The 20,842-nt window shown below is 57.8% G+C and overlaps 7 protein-coding genes across 7 annotated transcripts; 2 read left to right on the forward strand and 5 right to left on the reverse strand.

Annotated features, from left to right (window-relative positions):
- Window positions 1–59: 59 nt before the first annotated feature.
- Window positions 60–860, reverse strand: A1Q1_04605 (uncharacterized protein; the record flags this gene model as incomplete). The annotated part of the gene is made up of 1 exon (XM_014328038.1): window positions 60–860. One exon carries the CDS (start codon window positions 858–860, stop codon window positions 60–62), a length of 801 nt encoding a protein of 266 aa, XP_014183513.1.
- Window positions 861–1,311: 451 nt separating this feature from the next.
- A1Q1_04606 (uncharacterized protein) lies at window positions 1,312–2,049 on the reverse strand (the record flags this gene model as incomplete). The annotated part of the gene is made up of 1 exon (XM_014328039.1): window positions 1,312–2,049. The coding sequence occupies one exon, from the start codon at window positions 2,047–2,049 to the stop codon at window positions 1,312–1,314; it is 738 nt and encodes a 245-aa protein (XP_014183514.1).
- A 265-nt stretch (window positions 2,050–2,314) lies between these two features.
- Window positions 2,315–3,080, reverse strand: A1Q1_04607 (uncharacterized protein; the record flags this gene model as incomplete). Its single annotated transcript, XM_014328040.1, has 2 exons — window positions 2,315–2,927; window positions 3,040–3,080. 2 exons carry the CDS (start codon window positions 3,078–3,080, stop codon window positions 2,315–2,317), a joined length of 654 nt encoding a protein of 217 aa, XP_014183515.1.
- Window positions 3,081–4,439: 1,359 nt separating this feature from the next.
- A1Q1_04608 (uncharacterized protein) lies at window positions 4,440–5,996 on the reverse strand (the record flags this gene model as incomplete). Its single annotated transcript, XM_014328041.1, has 4 exons — window positions 4,440–4,865; window positions 4,916–5,035; window positions 5,080–5,544; window positions 5,823–5,996. 4 exons carry the CDS (start codon window positions 5,994–5,996, stop codon window positions 4,440–4,442), a joined length of 1,185 nt encoding a protein of 394 aa, XP_014183516.1.
- Window positions 5,997–7,005: 1,009 nt separating this feature from the next.
- On the forward strand, window positions 7,006–8,353 carry A1Q1_04609 (uncharacterized protein; the record flags this gene model as incomplete). Its single annotated transcript, XM_014328042.1, has 2 exons — window positions 7,006–7,066; window positions 7,584–8,353. 2 exons carry the CDS (start codon window positions 7,006–7,008, stop codon window positions 8,351–8,353), a joined length of 831 nt encoding a protein of 276 aa, XP_014183517.1.
- Window positions 8,354–8,591: 238 nt separating this feature from the next.
- On the reverse strand, window positions 8,592–11,053 carry A1Q1_04610 (uncharacterized protein; the record flags this gene model as incomplete). Its single annotated transcript, XM_014328043.1, has 10 exons — window positions 8,592–9,227; window positions 9,265–9,397; window positions 9,473–9,744; window positions 9,794–9,823; window positions 9,885–9,951; window positions 10,003–10,453; window positions 10,515–10,620; window positions 10,665–10,829; window positions 10,876–10,917; window positions 10,973–11,053. The coding sequence occupies 10 exons, from the start codon at window positions 11,051–11,053 to the stop codon at window positions 8,592–8,594; spliced, it is 1,983 nt and encodes a 660-aa protein (XP_014183518.1).
- Window positions 11,054–13,917: 2,864 nt separating this feature from the next.
- Window positions 13,918–19,331, forward strand: A1Q1_04611 (1,3-beta-glucan synthase; the record flags this gene model as incomplete). The annotated part of the gene is made up of 2 exons (XM_014328044.1): window positions 13,918–14,155; window positions 14,224–19,331. The coding sequence occupies 2 exons, from the start codon at window positions 13,918–13,920 to the stop codon at window positions 19,329–19,331; spliced, it is 5,346 nt and encodes a 1,781-aa protein (XP_014183519.1).
- Window positions 19,332–20,842: the final 1,511 nt, after the last annotated feature.

Here is a 20,842-nt window from a genome sequence, read left to right on the forward strand (position 1 = left end):
TCCGAACACTGCACAAACACCCAGAGATAAACAAAACCATGCATGCTCGTATGGCACATTCAAGTGACCTCTTCACTTTTACCGTCACTGTCATCTGATTCGGCTTCATCGTCACTGTCGTACGATTCGGTGGCATACTTGAAGCATCGAATTACTTCATCCAAATTGTGCTGACGAGGATCGTTGAGGTGACCGCCGGCGCCTTCTCCCATCGCCCACCCAACAACCCAAGCGCGTGCGTACTTGGGGGGAAGAAGTTTCCAGACGTCGTTGCTGATACTGCCCGGATCGGCGGGGCAGACTCTGGGCGGGCTAGTGTTCGTACGCTGTTCAAAACTGCCTTTGCACATCTTCTCCAGGGCAGCTGCACAAATGTTGGGGTTCTCCAAGACCGCGCCCATGAAGAAGATGGGAATGCGGCGCACAGAGTCATAGGGAAGCAAGTCGTAGAGTGACATCTCGAGGAGGCGGATCAAGATGGGACAGTCGTACTTCTTGAGGAAGTTCAGAACGTTCATATGGCGTTGGCAGTCCTCGAGGTCGGCAAGATTGTCCTTGGAGGGACCAAAGAAATGACTCAGGAAGTATTCCCCGTAAACAGCCAGGCGCATAAAGACATCAAGTACAGCGGCAGATTCGATGGTTTGGTCGGTGAACTCCAATGTTTTCTCACTTGACCCTGCGCACTCTGCAGCGTCGGCGAAAACCTTGCTGACAGTTAGCTTGGGAGTTGAGGAAGCCCACCTAGCCATGAAGAGGCTGCGCGAAGAGATGCGGAAACGGACTCTGTCCGCGGATATGAGGATGAAGTCGCCAAAGTTCCACAAGTGGTGGTCCCTCACGTTGGAGATGTCGGACATTGTTGGTCTTGACGGGTGGTTGAATTCCAGAGGGGACAAACGGTGACATCTGGGGTAGCGCGAACCTCTAAATATGAGCCAAACGACGTGTTTGACTCTACGCCCCCTTGGATCGGCCGGGCGGGTCAACACACGATGGCTGCCGTGCAGGGTTCACTATGTCGAGCTCTGCAAGTATGGTGCACGCACTCTCGCTCAGGTTCTATTGGACGTCGTCTGTTATTCTTTCGAATTATGATGTGCTTGTAAGTGAATGGTTACGGACCGCCAGTTCAACTGGGTCGCCACTTTGAAGTTAACAGATGGCAACAGTGAGAACTCCCGCATGTGCCTCACAATCTCCAGACCCAAGCCAGCAGACCTGGTTCCTCCGTAAGCAACGGCTAAGCACCGGTGTCCAGAAAGACTTGCATCAATACAGGCACTAACTGCTTGTGGACTGATTGCTGGGCTACGTCTTGCTCAGTCGATTGACGAAATGCAGCACAACGCCTCCCAAGGTGTGCGCCCTGTCGGTGTTGTGATCTTGCACACCTTTGCCCTCGGCCCAGGCAACCACCCACGCCCTTGCATAGTGAGGGGGGAGATGCTCCCAAAGCTCGTCACTGACCAGGCCGGGATCAGCGCCACAGAGCTCATGAACCTTGCTGTGGAGGCGTTTCTCGATGTCATCAGTGCAAAAGCGCTGGAGCGCGGCAGCGCACAAACCGGGGTTGTCCAACGCTGCACCCAGCACAAATACGGTTCGACTCGGCATACCGCCTTGAACGAGGTACTCATGTGCGCACAGCTCGAACAGCCGCAGAGCGAGGGTGCACTTGTACTTCTTCAGAAAGTTGAGGAGATGCAAATAGCGATCGCAGGGTCCCATGTCGACGGGATCGTGATGGGACAGCCGGATCAGATTGCCGTTCACGACGAGTTCGAGGAAGCGGTCAAGAACTGCTGCGCTCTCTAATTGGGGGTCTGCGAAGTCCCACTCCAACAAGTCCCATCCGACGGACTGCCCTGCTGTGGCAAGCACCTCACTGCCTGTCAGCGTTGAATGACGTGCGACATACCTAGCGACGAAGAGTGCACGGGACGGAACTCGGAAGCGAACCCCGTCAGCCGAAACGAGGCTGAAGTCTCCTTCAGTCCATTTGGCGCTGTCAATGACCTCCTTCGGACCGGAGTGTGGTTCAGTCATGAGCGGTGACATGAAGTTTGAGGAGGTTGTGAAGGAGACGTTGATGAGTACCATGACGCTCTGTATGCGCAGACTTCATGCTCCACTCTTGCCTGAGTCCACCAAGAGACCATCGGTCAACCAGGGTCTAACATCGTGACGGATCTGAATCTCATCACAAATGCGTCTGGCAGCGCCCGTCTCATCGTCTCTCCAATGGTACATGCTCCGATGATTCTTCTTGGCCCGTACGTAAGACTAAAACAAATTGTGGCGCAAACACATCCTACTTTCCTGCAGAGTCGCGCACCTCCGTCTCCTTTACAGCCTTCCTAAACTCAGGAATGACCCTAGACAGCTCATGCTGCCTCGAGTGGCGGTGCTCAACCGCGCCCATCCCCTGCGCCCACGCCTTACTCCACGCCCAGGCATACGCAGCCGGTAAGAGATCCCACAGCGAGCGCTCGACCGAGCCAGGATCCGCGGCGCAGATCCAGTATCGCATAGCAGAGTGCCGGTTCAGTCTCCAGTCGGCGTCGACGGTGCAGGCGTGCTGGAGCGCAGCGGAGCAGAGATCAACTTCTTCAGCCACAGCACCAACGATGAAGGCAGTGTGCGCCGAAAGCTCCTTGCTCTTCACGTGCTCGGTGGCACACATGCGTAGCTGGCGGAAGAGACTCCAGCATTCGTACTTCTGCAGGAAGCGAACGAGGGCGAGCAGCTCGCGGGTGAGTTCGACTTCGGCCGTGGTCGGGTGCTCTGAGACACAGGTGGGGGACAACTCAGAGTTGAACGCCAGGTCCAGGAAACGGTCCAGAGTCCCTGCGCTTTCGAGCTCGGGATCGTAGAATTCGAGCGTCTTGATGCCACCGAGCTCGATCACTTCCGAGAACACCTCACTGAGGTCAGCGTTGCAACCGGAGGACTTGCCTGGCCGTGAAGAGAGCGCGGGAGGGGACGCGAAAGCTGACGCGGTCGGCTGAAATCAAGGTGATGTCTCCCAGAATCCACTTCTCGCTCTCCTTGATGTGAGACGGTGATTCTTCGCTCATGGCGAGTAATGCAAGGATGAGATGAGGGCTGGAACGAGGGAGTTCTTGACCCTGGTTATGCCCTGTGAGAGAGTGGGTGGGAAGACTCCGCATATGAGATAGATCATAGCAACACAGATGACGACATAGGTGTGTAGTGAGCGTCTTGCGGGCGTAGATTACAGTAAACGGAGGACTCAGCAGGTGTGCGTCAATTTGAGTGGATTACGAGATTTTCTGCGCCACTCATGTGGATCTTGTCCCCACCGAGATCGAATCGGAAATATCTGCAGATGATCCCGTCTTCCAGAGCTCTGTTATGCTGCCAGGAGAGATGTGCAGCTCCACCATATCTGATTGGATACTGTGTTCGTGGGAAGAGGAGAGCCGAGGGACCCAGTTGTGAGTAGTGATCCTACGGCCCTACTCCATACGGGCGATGTACCGCGTGGAGAGGATATAAAAGTTCACTGTGCTGGTCGTCTCGTTCTCACCAACCCACCGTCTCCTACCATGTCTGAAGTTGAGACTACCACTCCCATTTCTGACAGCGACAAGTGAACTGAGGGTGACTTCACAATCATCTCATCCAACGGTGTCCGTTTCAAGGCGCCTTCTAGGACATTGCTCTACTACAGGTGAGGGCAGAACGTTATGCCACAAAGTGCTCACACCTTAGTGATGTGCTCGCCAATGCCTCAGAGCTGTCCGGGAACAGTGACAAGGTTTTGCAGTTCTCCGATCCAGACCTCGAGCAGAGCCTGACAGTGGATTTGTTCCTGGAGCTCGCTGTTAACGCCAAGCTCACCATTCCGGCTGACGACAGCAGCCATGAGCTCGCCAAGAGCTTCTCGCTTTTGTTGGCTTTTTGCAGAAGTATGACTGTAAACCTCTGTGGCGCCAACTCCACCTCGCTTGCGCTGAGCAGCTATCGAAGGGAAAACTGCGCCCTCAGGTTGCTTTTGTCGTTGGCAGCGCAGCCCGTGACATCGACATGTGCGCGATCGCCCTCGACAAGATGTGCGAGAACAAAAGACTGCCCCGCAAGACAGTCGGTGGTCTACGTCATCTATGTGACGCGGACCCTGGGACCTTCTCCCTCGAGCTTTGGAATCTCATCAGTCACGAGCACGCCTGGGCGTATTGCGTTGCTGCGGACCACTGTGATGAAGGCATGCGCCCACACTGCCTCGGGTCTCATTTCAAGGCAACCATTAGCCGCCTACCCAGGTCCTGACTGCGGCCAGTCTGCGCTGCCCTTGTTGACATTCTAGCTCTGTTTTTAAGCCTGAAGCCCCCTGGATTGATTTAGTATTACATGGCAGTTCCCGATGTCCAAAAAGCTATGCATATGACTTGTTTTTCTCTAGACTGCTACTTCTACTGGCCCTTGGCAAGCTCGGCAAGCCTGCTCTTGAGCGGTCCGGCATCGTTGATCCAGTCCTGATGCCTCTTGACAAGCTCCGTGATGATGTACTCCTCAATCTCGGGCTCGAACTCGTCAGGCCCCGGGACACGGCCCTTAGCCAGCTTGTCCAGGTACAGCCACGTCTCGCGGAACTCCTCCTTCTCCGGCTGCTCCCCTCCGTCAGTCAACGCGAGCGAGGACAGAGCGGCGGACGAAGGGTGCGTGCTGCGCAGTGGCGGGGTCTCGGCGCCCATGATTGCGGGGTTGCCGAGCGACTTGGCACGGGATACTCGCTCGATGAAGACGACCTCGTGCTTGCGCTTGTGCAGTTCATTACCGATCACGAGTTGGTGTCCGTAGCGAGAGAGCGCAGCCTTGGCCTTCGGCACAAGGAGATTCTGGTCCGTCTCGAGCTGGTCGTTAGCTGTTAAGTCTCTGCGTAACTAACCTTGAACGAAACAGTGTAGCCTTCGGGCGTCCACTCCTGCACCAGTGGCTTGAGCACCTTCGGCACCTGGTCCATTTCAAGCGAGAGCGAGCCCTTCTTGCTCTGGATCTTGTGCTCGGCCTGAGGTAAGCTACAATGTCTGAAACATTAAAGGGAAGACTCACCACGCGGTCCTCGGGAAGGAAGAAGTCTGAGACGGCCGCTGCGAGGTAGAACATACCACGGCGCTGAAGGGGCTGCATCTCCTGTCCAACGTTGCGTAGGAGCCAGAGGTAGTCGTTGACTGTCTGGAACTCGATACCCAGCAGGGATCCCTCTTCGTGCGCCTTGTTGTACGCCTTGAGGACAGGGAGAAGCTTCAGCGCCTGCTCGCTCTGGACACGGATCTCGGATCCATCAGCGGCGTTCGGCGACGACGACGGCGCAATCTCGAGAAGGTCCAGGAACGGGTTCAGCGAGTGGGAGTAGTGTCGCGAGAACGGGCGGAGGGAGTGCGTTCGGTGGAGGAAGATGACGGCGTATCCGTTCTTCAGGAAGTATTCAGCCGAGGTCGCACCACGCGTTCCGGCACTGAAGTTGTCGAGGAAGCGCACAGTGTTGCTCTCGAGCGGGACGGTCGTGCCGCCGGACTGGGGTTAGCATTGTGCGGCATGTCACTGCTCGTGCTTGAGCTGGCCTGGAGTGGAGCTGCGTACAGAGCTTTCACGCTGCCTGCAAAGAGCAAGCCGGCCGATCTCGCTTGTCGTTCACCACGATGACATTGCGCCCTCTTTTTCGGTCGATGGCTCTAACGTTGCGCAGCAGCTGAGCTGCGCCCCTCCACCTCCTGTCCCGACTGCCAGCGACATCATCACCGGCTAGTTTACCACCGGCGGAGCTCCCCGCTTGCGAGGAAAGAGGTACTCACAGTAACAACAACGAGCTTCTTATCGGGAACAGCTGCCCACTTATGGATGAAGTCATGCATCCGCTTCGTCTTCTCTTCGAGCCCGGCGGGCGGGGTCTGCGTGTTGAAGTAGTCGTCAGTCGTGAACTCGCGCCCGGCAAGAGTGCCCGAGGTCGGGGCGTCGGCTTCGGACATGACGCCGCGTGATCAAGATTTGCGGGTAAGAAAGAATGCAAGAGTTGTCGACCTGAGGCGGGCCCGATCAGTCAGCAGCGGAGATGACGGAGGACGAGTGACGGTTGAGTCGAAATGCGGGCAACGCCGAACAGGTGGGCGGCGAGTTTTGGATCGATCGCGGTCGTCCCAGCCACTTGACGAGCTATATAGAGAGCGCGAGGCGAGACGGAGGGGTGGAATGATACGACTATTGCAATCGGCTTTGACAAGGATGTGACGATATCGAGCGATGAGCGACCGGCCGGGCGGTGGGGATGGACGCCGGATGCGAGGGATGTTCCGAGGATATCCCGGCCACCTGGACCAAGATCTGGCTCCGTTCCTCGTCCCCATCGGCTCAGTTGACAGCTGACAATCATTGCCGCGCGCGGGAGGTGAGCCCTGGGATTCTTCTCACCGTCCACAGCCGCCGAAGAGCGATAAGCAGCAAGAGAACGTGGAGGTCGTCTGACATGCATGCGACAGCGAAGCAGGTATGCATCACAGACAGCAAGAGTAAGATCTCCTTGCCTCAGGGCGCAGGCCAGGTTCGGAATCGCGGGCTCTGGCTTGGCTGGCTATGACGACGCTAATGGCCCCTCAACGCCCATCAACCTATCCGAGGAAGGGCGTACCTCACCGATCCCATATCAGCTTCCACCCCAGCCTTCCCTCCCGACCTTTGTTTCTTCGTCGCCTCCCCCTTCCTTCTTCACTTCACTATATTGCTTCTCTACTCATACACTTTCGCCTTCCTCTGCCCGCAGCATTTCTTGACTTTCTTTCTCCCTCTTCTTGCGCCCGTCACTTCGCCTCACATTGGAGACGCACGTTCGCCTCTCGCCAAAACAAGAGACCTCGAAACAATCGATCTTCCCCGCATCCCAACATCTCACACCGAACCCTCCCCGAGCCTAGCGATTTCACCGACCCGACAGCAAGCAGCAGCCCGATGCCGCTCCTCACTCTCCTTGGCCAGTGCGCCGCAATGACGGCCGCGTCCATGGCCGTAGGATCCATTCCGCTCGTCTTCAAGGACAGCATGTCTCGTGAGTCGCAGCTGCCTCAGGGGTATAGCTCTTCGTTTGGGTATGCTGGTGTCGACACCAGACGCTGGCACGATCATCATTGTACGGCGCGATGTGGGCGACGTGCGCGGCGACACTGGTGGCGACGGACGGACCAGAACTAGCGAGATAACAGTGTGACTGGCGAGCCGAGGTACCGCTGAGGTCCTCTCCGTGCTGATTCACTCAATGGCTGAATCACTTGCTTCACTCGCGGCGTGATTCGCCAAGTCTCGGGCGTCGTCGAACGAGATTGCGATCGAGATCGAGATCGGAGCCGTTCTCGTCGTTCCACGTCGCTTCTCGGCGACCGGCCGAGTGCGAACAATATGGCGTTCGATACTCGGTGTCGATCAGAGTGGAGGCGGCGATCATCATGCCCTGTGCCTCCGTCCAGTCGAATAACGCGATGTGCCAGCGTCGCACCAGATCACATTCGTACCCTTATCTCCTCCTCTGAGCTTCCACGCCAGCGGTATCAGCTAACATGCAGCGAAAGCGCTCTCGGGCATCTCCATTCTGGGCACTGGTCTGCTCATCGGTGCCGCGCTTACGATCATCATCCCCGAAGGTGTCGTGACGATGATGGCAGCAGACCCGCACTCAATGCACACGATCGGCATCTTCCTCCTCGCCGGCTTTGCGCTCATGCTCCTCGTCGAGACCTTCACGCCGCACCCGCCGCACCTCCACAGCCACGGTGAGAGCCACCCCATGCTGCCGAAGGACTCGTCTGAGCCGTCGTCCCCGGACCCAACGAGCGGACTCAGCGCGACGCTCGGACTCGTGATTCACGGCGCGGCGGACGGAATCGCCCTCGGAGCGAGCAGTCTGACTGGCACTGCGGAGCTGGGGCTCATCGTCTTCCTGGCCGTGCTTATCCACAAAGGGCCCGCCGCGCTCGGTCTCACCACGACTCTGCTGGGCCTGCACCTGAACCACACGCAGATTAAGAATCGCCTGCTCGTCTTCTCGCTCTCGGCTCCGCTCGGCGCTATCCTGACCTACGCCCTGGTCAGTATGTTTGGGGCGAACAACGGCGCAGCGGCGGACGGGAAGTACGGCCTGAGCTGGTGGACGGGTGCCGTGCTCCTCTTCTCAGGCGGCAGCTTCCTGTACGTCGCGACCGTGATCCAGCCTCTGAACAAGAGCGACTGCCACACCGAGCGCGACGAGATCTCGCGCCCCATCTCCCGCGCCTTCTTGCTTGTGACGGGCATGCTGATCCCGCTGGGACTCGCGCTGCTCGTCGGCGACCACGACCACTAGACTGTATTAGAACTGCATGTACAACTATGCCACTAGCTATTGGGGGAGCAGCCACCGCCCATCCACTAAGCGCGAGACGGTGCCCTCTGCTGCTGCGCGCTCGAGCACGACGCGCAGCTCGTCCGCCGTCAGCGTGTATGTCCGCTGCAGCGCCAGCGTGCGCTGCAAGCTCTCGAGCGCCTGTGGACCGAGGCTCGCGAGGATGTTCTGGATGCTCGGCCAGAAGGCCGCACCGCGCTCAAGGATCTCGTCCTCGTTCTGGTTCGTCTGCGCAAAGCCCGCGACTGATGTCAGCTCTAGCATGGTCAAAGGTAGGCCTACCTTGTGGGCGCTCCTGTTGCATGGCGGAGCCCGATCCGTCCTCATACTCGACCGTCTCCCAGACATCGCCAGCCTCGCGCAGCAGGCCGTAGCCTTCCCACACGCCGAGGGCGGAGAGGACGACAGGTTCATCGACCCCGAGACGCTCGGCAAGGTCAGCCGGCGCCCAGCGGTCCTGCGTCTCGAACAGCTCCGCGACACACGCCTGCAGCGGCGTGACCTCGGCCTCGACTACGCGGTCTGCCATCTCCAGCTTCAGCGTTACCTTGCCCAGCTCCTGGGCCCAGCGCAGGTGCTTGTCGGGCTTGAACTTGCTGAACGCGGCGCCGTACTGCTCCTCGACCTCCTTCAGCTTTGGCGTCAGGTGCAGCGACGACTGCTCGACCTCGGGCCAGAACATGCGAGAGATTATCAGCGGCTCCACAATCGACGTGATATCCTGCTGGATGTGGTCGTTGATGCGTTTCGAGTCCGCCATATCCTTCAACATGACATCGCAGACGTGTAGTGCATCCTCGCCGAAGCGAACCTTCAACAACTCGATCGTGCGGACCTGGGAGTCAGCTAACCGGGGCCAAGAGGAAGCTCACCTCCTTCACGGCATCGTAGTCGTCAATGTCCAGCAGTCGTCCGGCAAGGTAGGACTGCAATTCTTTGACAATGGCATCGTGCGAGTCGTAAATCGACACCAGCGTCCCCACGATGTCGACAGTTTTCCCGGTCCTAAACTCTACGTGTCAGCTCACGCATCGGGCCGAAAGCTTACCAGGTGCTGCGTCGACCGGTTCCGGCTCCCACTTAGGGTCCCAGAACTTCTCTACCGTATTGTCATTTGTAAACGCTAGCGGTTCGACGGACGCCGGGTCGTTCTCATCCTGCAGCTCTTCTCCTTCGACGAGCGCGGCAACGATTTGCGGTATCGTGTCGGGCCGATCTCGCAGATGGCGCCTGATAGGCTCAGCCACCTTATGCAGCAGCACGCCCAACGGGTCCAGGATGCGCAGGCAGCGGATCGTGCTGATGTACTGCGTGATCACGTCCTTCGTCTCTGCTCCGGGATGAAGGAGTCGCTTGAGGTTTCTGTTGTTGTCAGTTCGAGATAGATTTTGTTCGACTTACGCTGCTCGCAGCTTCTCCACCAACTGGCTCCTTTGATCAACCTTGACGAGACAATCCTGAGGGGTCAACGTCGTACAGATCCCAGACCCACCCTCAGGTCTTCCAGTGCAGCCATCGAGTCAGGGAAGTCGACTATGATGTCGAACAGCTCGTCCGTTCTGGACTGTTAGCTAGACACGGAACCGCAGCTAGCCTTGCACACGCCTCACCGGATATCGAAGAACGCCTTGCAGAGATAGTAATCAAAGCGAGAATAGACTGGTCGCAGCATTGCCTGCGGGTTCTCGTAGTCTGACAAGTCAGCCTTCTCCACTAACGCGCACTCACTCTCAAAAACACTTGACATCCACGCCACGACAGAATCTGAAACTGTCCTCCTCGCGGTCTGAAGTCGTCTCTCCTCCCATCCGAGCGCTGCCGCTTCCTGCGCAATCTTCTCGATTTCGTCGTACGCCACGCGCATGAGCGAAGTCGCGAAGCGGGGTAACACGTTCAAGCGATGCAGGTGTGGTGATGGGGCCGGAACACGCCGCCGTTCCTGCAGCTGGTACTCGTCACCAGGGGTGATCGACAGAGCTGCGAGCGACTGGGCGAGGAAGTCAAGAAGGTATGCAGGGAAGGTGGCCGGAAGACTCGCGTACAGCAGGTGCTGGAAGAAGGCTGTGAACATGCTCACGAAGCGGCCACTGCAGAGTTAGCTCTTTCTCCATTGTCGACTCACTCTTCCAGCTGTCGCAGTGGGGAGCCCCAAGCCCGCTGCCAGGTTGCGATTCGGTCAAGCATGCTCGCCATGACGGTTTGGACCTGCGAATGATCCTCGGCAGCTTCTGCTTGCTGAGCATCAGCAAGTGCTGACGGGGTTCAAGCTTACCTGGAGAGCTGACAGGTACGTGTCGAGGTCATTCTTCACCAGGTAGAAGCGATTCTGGACGCTGTCCGTAAAGTCCTGGTACAGCTCGGTAAGCTTGCCCTCGGTCTTCAGGAGCGAGAAAGCAGCGGTAACACTGGGGGTCACACCTGAAATCAGTGAGTTACACTTCAAATGCTAGTCTGAGAGGTTGTGGGTTCGGGGGAAGACGCACTCTGCTTTCGGCTCGTCGCAATGTCACGAGGGAAGACATGCGCTCGAGCGATTTGGATAGCCTGCAGTCAGTCACACGCTGTTCCAAAGGTGCTCACTTTCAGAATTTCAGCTTGATGAGAGCCCTGCGCTGATGTGCTGGGAACGTCCCATGCTGCCAGTGCCGACGCGAGCGCCATGTCGCTCGGTGTGTTGCTGAGGACGTCCGGTTGCATCACTTTGTTTTGGCTGCGACTGGCGCTGGTGGAGGGAGGTGTCGTTAAGGTGCCACTGCATCGTGGGAGACTTTAGTCGCGTGGGCCGGATCACGTGCACCGGCGGAAACGGCAGTCCGCTGAGGTCCTTCAAAGCTGCAAAGCTTCAAGGGATCGACATCCGGCATGCAAAGGTGAGACAAGGATAGGGGCGAGATTGCCTGCTGCGCAACGCTAGTCCGCTCTCGCTGTGAGGGGACATCGCGGTCGCGTGCATACCGGGCGCCGTAAGGGCGAGCGCGAGCGCTTGAGCGAGGCGACGCCGTAGGGAGGGCGGGGACAGGCCCCAGCGCCACGCCGTCACGGCATCGCTATTGTCTACCGGAACAGTGGGACTGACGGCTGGCGGTTCTGTGCATTGCAGAGCCGGCGAAGCGCAGGCGCCTGCGATCGCATGCGAGGCATGCGGGTGGTCTGCGAATCGGTGGGAGTCAGGGAGAGTGAGAGTTATGGCGGTGACCACCGGTGCCACAGCCAACCACATGCCAGGCTGCCGCCAAGGGTGGGTGATTGTGAGACCAGTCCGTATCCTGTAAACATGATGACGATGCCAATGCACCGCCGAGTCGCGTCCGGGCGAGCAGGCGCAACCAGTGATTCACATCTTGGCAGCAGCGACTTTTCCGCTGGTGCACTTGGCAGGCGCGACAGGGTTGAACTGATGTCGCGCGTAAGACGTCTGGTCTAGGTACCAGCGTAGATGGGGTTCATTGGGCAGCCGGAGTCCCGATGGCCTCGCAGCAGTCAGTGGACGATATGCTGAGAGGTTGCTGGAGCAATGGAGTGACCAGAAAAACCCTTTTGTCTGGCCCCGTTCTAAACCCCTGTGGGCCCTGCGGCCCTTGGGGAAGCGTGTCGATAGCGTGGTATTACTAGTCGGTGCCCTTGTGCCGCCGGTTCATACAGGGTTTCCCCCAACCCTGGTCACAGACGGCTTGCTTTGCCTTGCCGTTGGTCCGCACCTCCGTCTGCGTCTTTGATCTCGGAGGGAGGGTGCCGGTCAGGAAGAGGGGAACCAACGAGCCTGCGGGTTGGGAGTGCGTAAAGTGACCTGCTGCGTTCCAGTCCACGCCCCATTTATCTGATGTCCTCAATGTCCTGTGGTGGCAGCGCATATCTTCGCCCGCATGGCGAGTCAGAGGACGCAGAAACGAGGCTAAGAGCAAGCTAGAGACGAAAGGCGAGGGTTGCGCTGCGCGCATGGGCATGTTTGGTCCAGTTGTGGGTCAGAGTGGGTACCTCGATAGCTCGATACCCATTCTCCGTGAGATCTGGGAACATGCAGCACGAAGGCTGGCAGAATGAATGGTGGAGAGCGAGCATAACGCGTCATGCGTCAGCCAGCTGTAGATAGCTGGTGTGTGCGGCCCAGGCGTAGCATGATTGCTTAGGTGATGGATGACTGGACGAGGTTGGCTGGGCAGCAGTGTTTGTCCGCAGCAAAACATGCTTGGGTGGTGATCGCGTTCCTGACAAACACATGCCAAGCGTATTCTCAAGCACAGGCCAAGCGCTCCGCCGAACTCTATGCAGGCCCATCGAGCCACGTCGCAGCAAGCGTTCTCAGGGTTCACAGCAAAAGACCCTGGCTCGCAGACAACAGCAAGGAGGAAAAAAATTCAAAGGCACATTAGGCTGCGGCATTAGCGGGAGCAGAAGGTGCCCCGTGGGTTGCTTACTCCGGTTTTCGAATGATTAGTCCGAGCATCGTGCTCCGTAGGCACCCTTGGCCATAGTGACCCTTGGTTGCGTCTCACGCGTCTCGCTCCAGCGCTCAGTGTGCTAAATGAGCCCTTCACCCTTGGACCGTGTGCCCTGCACTCGTGGCCTTGAGCCTGCCCGGCGCCTGGCAGCTGGCAGCCTGCGCTGTGCACTCGTCGTTCGTTGGCTCGTTCACGCGGCCTCTTCCCCTCGGCCCCTGCCCTGGCCCTCCGGCGTCCCCCCAGTGTGCCCTCTGTGCCCTCCTCTCGCTCTGCGCCCTGAACGTCCCTTTAGCCTGCACCGCACTGGCCTTCCCCCTCACCACTGGATGCACACAGCACTGCATCCACCCTCCGTCGACCACGACCAAGAACCTCGAATCCACCGTACACACCGCACCACCGCCCGCCAACGTCCCTCGCTCCATCGTCTCTTCTCCTCATCGCTCCATCTCTCTCATCCTCTATCCTACCTCTCCAACCTATTCTCCTCCCCTCCTCCCTCCCCTCCTCTCCGCCATCCCCACTACCCCGACCTCTTCTCTCTTGCATCCACTTTCACGACTCTTGCACGCTCAACTTTTCCCACACCACCCTTTTACTTCCGACAAAACGCCAAACATCCCGGTCGACACACTTGTTCTCGACAAGTCACCTCTCGAACGCACTATCCTTTATACAGCATACCGTGTATAGAGTAACGAGCATCACCCACCCATACTCTCGTAAAGTTCTGCTGTAACACGGCAAAGCGTCGACAGAGCCCCACGAGGCTACCCGCACTCTAGGTAAGTGTTTCCTCAATCGACGTAACATCGACACCCAATATCCGGCACTCTGCGGCGCTGGGGAATGCGAAGACAACGGACGACAAGCGGCAGACCTCGCGTGAGGTCATCGTCTCCTGTTTTCCTCACGTGCACATTGCAACAAACATGGTGACGGATATGCTGTGTTTATGCGCCCAACTACAATGGCTGGAGGTGCATCGCTCTCGCCGTTATATTCCCTGCCTCCCCTACTTCAACCCTCCGATCCTACATTCGACTATTGTCGCACTGCCGGACGGGCGCTGACCTTTCCAGCATCATGTCGTATCAGGACGGCCAAAAGCCGTCCGGTTACTCGCCAACATCGGAGGCGACTGACCCATTCAACCCGCCTCAGCTCGGTTATGGCCATCAGGAGGGTGGTGTCCCGCACCCCTCGACTGGAGGCGGCCAGTACCAGCCGTACTATGACACCGAGTCGGACATAGGAGCCCGGTATGAGGGCGGTGGCATGGGCCGTGAGACTTGGGCCTCGGAAAGCGCCTGGAGTGGCAATGGTGAGTTCGCGTGCTCCACCTTCCTCCGACTTTGGGGGCTGTGCGTTTTTCGCTGACGACCGCGACAGATGCACCCAACTACCCGGCATCTGATGCTTCTCATCAGCAGGGCTACCCCTCGCGCGCGTCGACTCCCACTTACACCGAGTCCAAGGAGGGCCACCGCGGCCGCGAGCCCTACCCCTCTTGGACCCAGGAAGCCAACATCCCGCTCTCCAAGGAAGAGATCGAGGATGTGCTGATCGATCTCGCCAACAAGTTCGGTTTCCAGAAGGACTCGTGCCGCAACATTTACGACTTCCTGATGATTCAGCTCGACTCGCGTGCGTCGCGCATGTCGCCGAATCAGGCGCTCCTGACGCTGCACGCCGATTACATCGGTGGAGAGCACGCAAACTACCGCAAGTGGTACTTTGCCGCCCAGCTTGACCTCGATGACGCGATCGGCGCTGTGAACAACCCCGGTCTTTCGCGCGTTCGTTCTGTTGCTCGACGTGGCAAGGGCCCAGCCCCGGCCACTGCTCGCGAGAAGTCGCTGGATTCTGCCATGAGCCGTTGGCGCACTGCCATGAACAACATGAGCCAGTATGACCGTCTGCGTCAGGTCGCCCTCTACCTCCTCTGTTGGGGTGAGGCTGCGCAGGTCCGTTTCATGCCGGAGTGTCTCTGCTTCATCTTCAAGTGTGCCGATGACTACTACCGCTCGCCCGAGTGCCAGAACCGTATGGAGGCTGTTCCCGAGGGTCTGTACCTCCGCGCTGTTGTTAAGCCCCTCTACAAGTTCCTGCGTGATCAGGGTTATGAGGTTGTCGACGGCAAGTTCCTCCGTCGTGAGCGCGACCACGACAAGATTATCGGTTACGATGACGTGAACCAGCTCTTCTGGTACCCGGAAGGCATTGCTCGCATCGTTCTGAATGACAAGAAGCGTCTTGTCGATCTTCCTCCGGCTCAGCGTTTCATGAAGTTTGACCGTATCGACTGGAACCAGGTCTTCTTCAAGACGTACCTTGAGAAGCGTTCGTTCTTCCATCTCCTGGTCAACTTCAACCGTATCTGGGTTCTTCACATCTCGATCTTCTGGTTCTACACTGCTTACAACGCTCCCCGCATCTACTCGCCCGCCGACACTGGAAAGCCGACTCGCGCTATGGCCTGGTCTATGCCTGCCCTCGCTGGCGCCGTGGCTACGATCATCATGATTGGTGCCACCCTTGCCGAGTTCAGCTACATTCCGACGTCTTGGAACAACACCTCTCACCTGGCCGGACGACTCGTCTTCCTTGGTATCGTCCTCTTCCTGACTCTTGCGCCGTCAATCTTCATCGCGTTCTTCAACCAGACCAGCGGTCTGTCGGAGATCTTCTCGTACATCCAGTTCGCGATCTCGGTTGTCGTCGTCATTGTCTTCTCGGTCGTACCTTCTGGACGTATGTTCGGCGACCGTGTCGCTGGACGCAGCCGCAAGTACCTGGCCAACCAGACCTTCACGGCGTCTTACCCGGCTTTGTCGCCTTCGGCTCGCGCGACCTCGATCCTGTTATGGGTCCTGATCTTCGGCTGCAAGCTGACGGAGTCTTACTTCTTCTTGACGCTTTCGTTCCGTGACCCCATCGGTGTCATGACCGGAATGGTTATCCAGCAGTGCAACGACAAGTACTTCGGCCACAACCTCTGCAAGAACCAGGCCAAGTTCACTCTTGCTGTCATGTTCGTGATGGACCTGATCCTGTTCTTCCTCGACACCTTCCTGTGGTACGTCATCTGGAACACGGTCTTCTCGATTGTCCGCTCCTTCGCCATCGGTATGAGCATCTGGACTCCTTGGCGTGACATCTTCTCCCGTCTGCCCAAGCGCATCTACGCCAAGATCCTCGCCACTGCCGACATGGAGGTCAAGTACAAGCCCAAGGTCCTTGTCTCCCAGGTTTGGAACGCTGTCATCATCTCCATGTACCGCGAGCACCTGCTGTCGATCGACCACGTTCAGCGCCTGCTCTACCACCAGGTTGCTTCCGACCAGCCCGGAAAGCGTACGCTCCGCGCCCCTGCGTTCTTCATCTCTCAGGGCGACTCCAAGTCAAAGGTCGAGTTCTTCCCCAAGGGCTCTGAGGCTGAGCGTCGAATCTCTTTCTTCTCGCAGTCGCTCACGACTACCCTGCCTGAGCCTTTGCCCGTCGAGTCGATGCCCACGTTCACTGTTCTCGTTCCTCATTACTCCGAAAAGATCCTCCTTTCACTCCGTGAAATCATTCGTGAGGAGGACCAGAACACCCGTGTTACGCTCCTCGAGTACCTGAAGCAGCTCCACCCCATCGAGTGGGACAACTTCGTGAAGGACACCAAGATTCTCGCCGAGGAGTCGCAGATGTACAACCCCTCGAACCCCTTCGCCTCCGACGAGAAGGAGGAGACCAAGCGTGCCGACGACATCCCCTTCTACACTGTCGGTTTCAAGTCTGCCGCCCCCGAGTATACTCTGCGTACTCGTATCTGGGCTTCGCTTCGTGCGCAGACTCTTTACCGCACTGTTTCTGGTTTCATGAACTACTCCAAGGCCATCAAGCTCCTCTACCGTGTCGAGAACCCCGAGGTCGTCCAGCTCTTCGGCGGCAACACCGACCAGCTTGAGCGCGAGCTTGAGCGTATGTCCCGCCGCAAGTTCAAGTTTGTCGTCTCCATGCAGCGCTACTCCAAGTTCAACAAGGAGGAGCACGAGAACGCCGAATTCCTCCTCCGTGCCTACCCCGACCTTCAGATCGCCTACCTGGATGAGGAGCCCGCCCGTAAGGAAGGCGGCGAGACCCGTATCTTCTCCGCCCTCATTGACGGTCACTCCGAGATCCTGCCTAACGGTCGCCGTCGTCCCAAGTTCCGCATCGAGCTTCCCGGTAACCCCATTCTTGGTGACGGAAAGTCGGACAACCAGAACCACGCCATCGTCTTCTACCGTGGAGAATACCTCCAGCTCATCGACGCGAACCAGGACAACTACCTTGAGGAGTGTCTCAAGATCCGTAACGTCCTTGGCGAGTTCGAGGAGTTCCAGGTCTCGTCCCAGTCGCCGTACGCTCCTCAGGGCCACAAGGACTTCAAGAAGTTCCCCGTCGCCATTGTCGGTGCCCGTGAATACATTTTCTCTGAGAACATTGGTATTCTCGGTGACATTGCTGCCGGCAAGGAGCAGACGTTCGGTACTCTTGCGGCTCGTGCCTTATCGTTCATTGGTGGAAAGCTCCACTACGGTCACCCGGATTTCCTGAACGCGATCTTCATGAACACTCGTGGTGGTGTCTCCAAGGCTCAGAAGGGTCTTCACCTCAACGAAGACATTTACGCCGGTATGAACGCCTTCGGCCGCGGTGGCCGCATCAAGCACTCTGAGTACTACCAGTGTGGAAAGGGCCGTGACCTCGGTTTCGGTACCATTCTCAACTTCCAGACCAAGATCGGAACTGGTATGGGTGAACAGATGCTCTCTCGCGAGTACTACTACCTCGGCACTCAGCTTCCTATGGACCGCTTCCTGACCTTCTACTACGGACACCCCGGTTTCCACATCAACAACATCCTGGTCATGATGTCGGTTCAGATTATCATGCTGACCCTGCTGTTCCTGGGTACTCTCAACTCCTCGGTCGATGTGTGCCACTACGACGCTCAGGGCCGCCGTGACGACAACTTCGCGACTTGCTACAACCTCCAGCCCGTCTTCAAGTGGATCAAGCGCTGTATCATCTCGATCTTCATTGTGTTCTGGATTGCCTTCGTTCCCCTCTTCGTCCAGGAGCTCACGGAGCGTGGTACCGGCCGTGCGATCATCCGTCTCGCCAAGCACTTCATGTCGTTGTCGCCCGTCTTCGAGGTGTTCTCGACGCAGATCTACATGCACTCGATCGTCAACAACTTGACTTTCGGTGGAGCTCGTTACATCGCCACTGGTCGTGGTTTCGCCACTACGCGCCTATCGTTCAGCATTCTCTACTCGCGTTTCGCTGGCCCCTCGATCTACATTGGTATCCGTACCCTGATCCTTCTCCTCTACGCCACACTTTCGGTCTGGGTTCCCCACCTGATCTACTTCTGGATCACCGTGGTCGGTCTCTGCATTGCGCCGTTCCTGTTCAACCCCCACCAGTTCTCGTACACCGACTTCATCATCGACTACCGCGAGTTTATCCGCTGGATGTCGCGTGGTAACTCGCGTGCGCACACCAACTCTTGGGTTGGCTACTGCCGTCTGTCGCGTACTCGTATCACTGGTTTCAAGCGCAAGCGTCTGGGTCTCCCCTCGGAGAAGCTCTCGAGCGACATGCCTCGTGCTCCTTGGCGTGCTATCCTCGTTGGTGAGATCATTGGCCCGATCTGCATGGCCGTTATCATGGTCATCTGTTACCTCTTCGTCAAGGCTTGGCCCGACCCCAACGACGCTACTGGTATCACTGTCCCCGCCCTCCTGCGCCTGGCTGTCGTCGCCCTCGGCCCCATCGTCTGGAACATGGCTTTCCTTCTGGTCCTCTTCCTGTTCTCGCTGTTCCTTGGCCCTTGCGTCAACTCGTGCACGAGCCAGTTCGGTGCCATGATGGCTGCTATTGCCCACTTCGGTGCTGTTGTTGGAATGGTAGCGTTCTTTGAGTTCCTCTGGTACCTTGAGCGCTGGAACGCCTCGCACACGTGTATGGGTGTCATCGCTGTCATTGCGGTGCAGCGTTGTATCTTCAAGATCCTCATTGCTCTGTTCCTCTCCCGCGAGTTCAAGCACGACGAGACCAACCGTGCCTGGTGGACTGGTGTTTGGTTCAACCGTGGTCTTGGCGCCCATGTTCTCTCGCAACCTGCGCGTGAGTTCATTGTCAAGACCATCGAGATGGGTCTCTACTCTGCCGACTTTATCGCTTGTCACCTTCTCCTGCTCCTCCTCACCCCGCCCATGCTCATTCCCTACTTCGACCGTCTCCACGCGACCATGCTGTTCTGGCTTTCGCCCAGCCAGCAGATCCGCCCGCCCATCTACTCGCTGCGTGTCCGCAAGCAGCGCAGGAAGATCGTTTTCAAGTACTCGATCGTCTACTTCCTCGTCCAGGCGGGTATGGTTGCCCTCATCGTCGTCCCCGTTGTCCTCAAGACTGCCGGTGGACTGGCTCCCAAGAAGGCTCCGTTCAACGGTGCCATCTAAGCGCGTCGTCGTTTAGTGAACGAGTGTGCCGGGCGCACATTTGTCTAGACATGAAAAGAAAGCTCGTTTCTTTCATTTCTGCCATTAGAACTTCACGGGAGTGCCCAGCACTCTCCACCTCAAACCCCACGTTTATTTCATCCTCTTTACAACAAGCGGAGTAGAATTGCCATGCTTTGCATAGATACGACCCATTCCCCCAACCACCACCCATCAATCCCGACCCTGCAACTCGCAACTGCCACTGGACATTTGTAGAACTGTGATTCTGAGCAGTTTTGACTTGATGATGATTCAAATGATACCCCTCGATAGTCTTTTGATAGCTGAGCCGCGCTCAGTCTCAGACATGCACTTCACTTACGGAAACGAACGCCCAGGTCAGAGGTTGCTCGTTTGCCTCCCTGACGCCTGACCCAACTGACGCCCAAGCCCGACCCAAACCTGCCGAGAACATCGACACTTGCCTCTTTCAGCATGCATCGAGCGTTACTGGGTCGCCATGACCGATGGCTGACCACTGCACGGGCGGTTGACCGAACGGCAGATCGCTGTCCCCACTACCTGGCGGATATGCGGATCCTGTCTGATCGACTGATAAGCCGTACCGTCCACCGTAAGCTTGCGGATGCACGGTGGGTTCAACCGTCAAACACGATACATGTCGTTTGGTCAGGGTGCGGCTGCATCGACGGTCAAGTAGTTATATGTTTTGCCCATGAGTTGTCATAAGTATAGCGGAGAGTGCGACGACGGCAGTAGCGTCTGCGGAGTGGGCGGAACGGACATAGCGCATAGCGCATCGAGAATGAACCTGATGGACTGGCCGCGGTGGGCGGAGTAGACCACACAATTGTCACGGCCCGTGGAGTGTCCAGTCGCCGTATGCCGTGCAAGCGTACGCAGCGTACCGTCGGTTGCCGCAGCTTATAGAGCCCGCAGTGCGCAGCCCACGCTCCGCTCCGCACACTGAAGGAGGACGCGACGCGACTTGCCCATGTCCCCAGGCTTCACGGCACGACAGGAGAAAGATCAGTGGCTTTGGCTGGTTGGGTCTCCCGAATTCCAAGCCATGAATTGGCTTTTCGACCAGTGTGGCGCCCGACTGAAAAGGACTGTTCCGTCACGAGACTCGACATGAATCGGGTCTGCTGCTGCCTGGCATTGGAGAACCTGAGCGCCAGGACTTTAGACTGACTGACTCGCCGTCGGCCTCGCCGGGCTCTGCGCAATGATGTGCCTATGAGACTCGGCGCAGGACCCACTCCCATTGCATAAACAAGTGGCTGATCTTCACTTTCGCCGTTCACCAATTTCTACCGGCGACACGTCCGATGCACATGACTTCCGGTTTCCCTAGATGACCTGAATCTCACCCGGTCTTGTGTCTTCTGTGCATCCTGCGCCATCCTGAGCGCCGAGAATCGATCCTGCGACCCTGGGCGTGCACTACGCGGCCCTCTGCTCCCTCGTATTCCCTCGCTTCGATGCGTCCCGGGTACGAGAGCGCG

This window comes from Trichosporon asahii (assembly GCF_000293215.1).
Source record: "Trichosporon asahii var. asahii CBS 2479 unplaced genomic scaffold scaffold00005, whole genome shotgun sequence".
Taxonomy (NCBI): domain Eukaryota; kingdom Fungi; phylum Basidiomycota; class Tremellomycetes; order Trichosporonales; family Trichosporonaceae; genus Trichosporon; species Trichosporon asahii.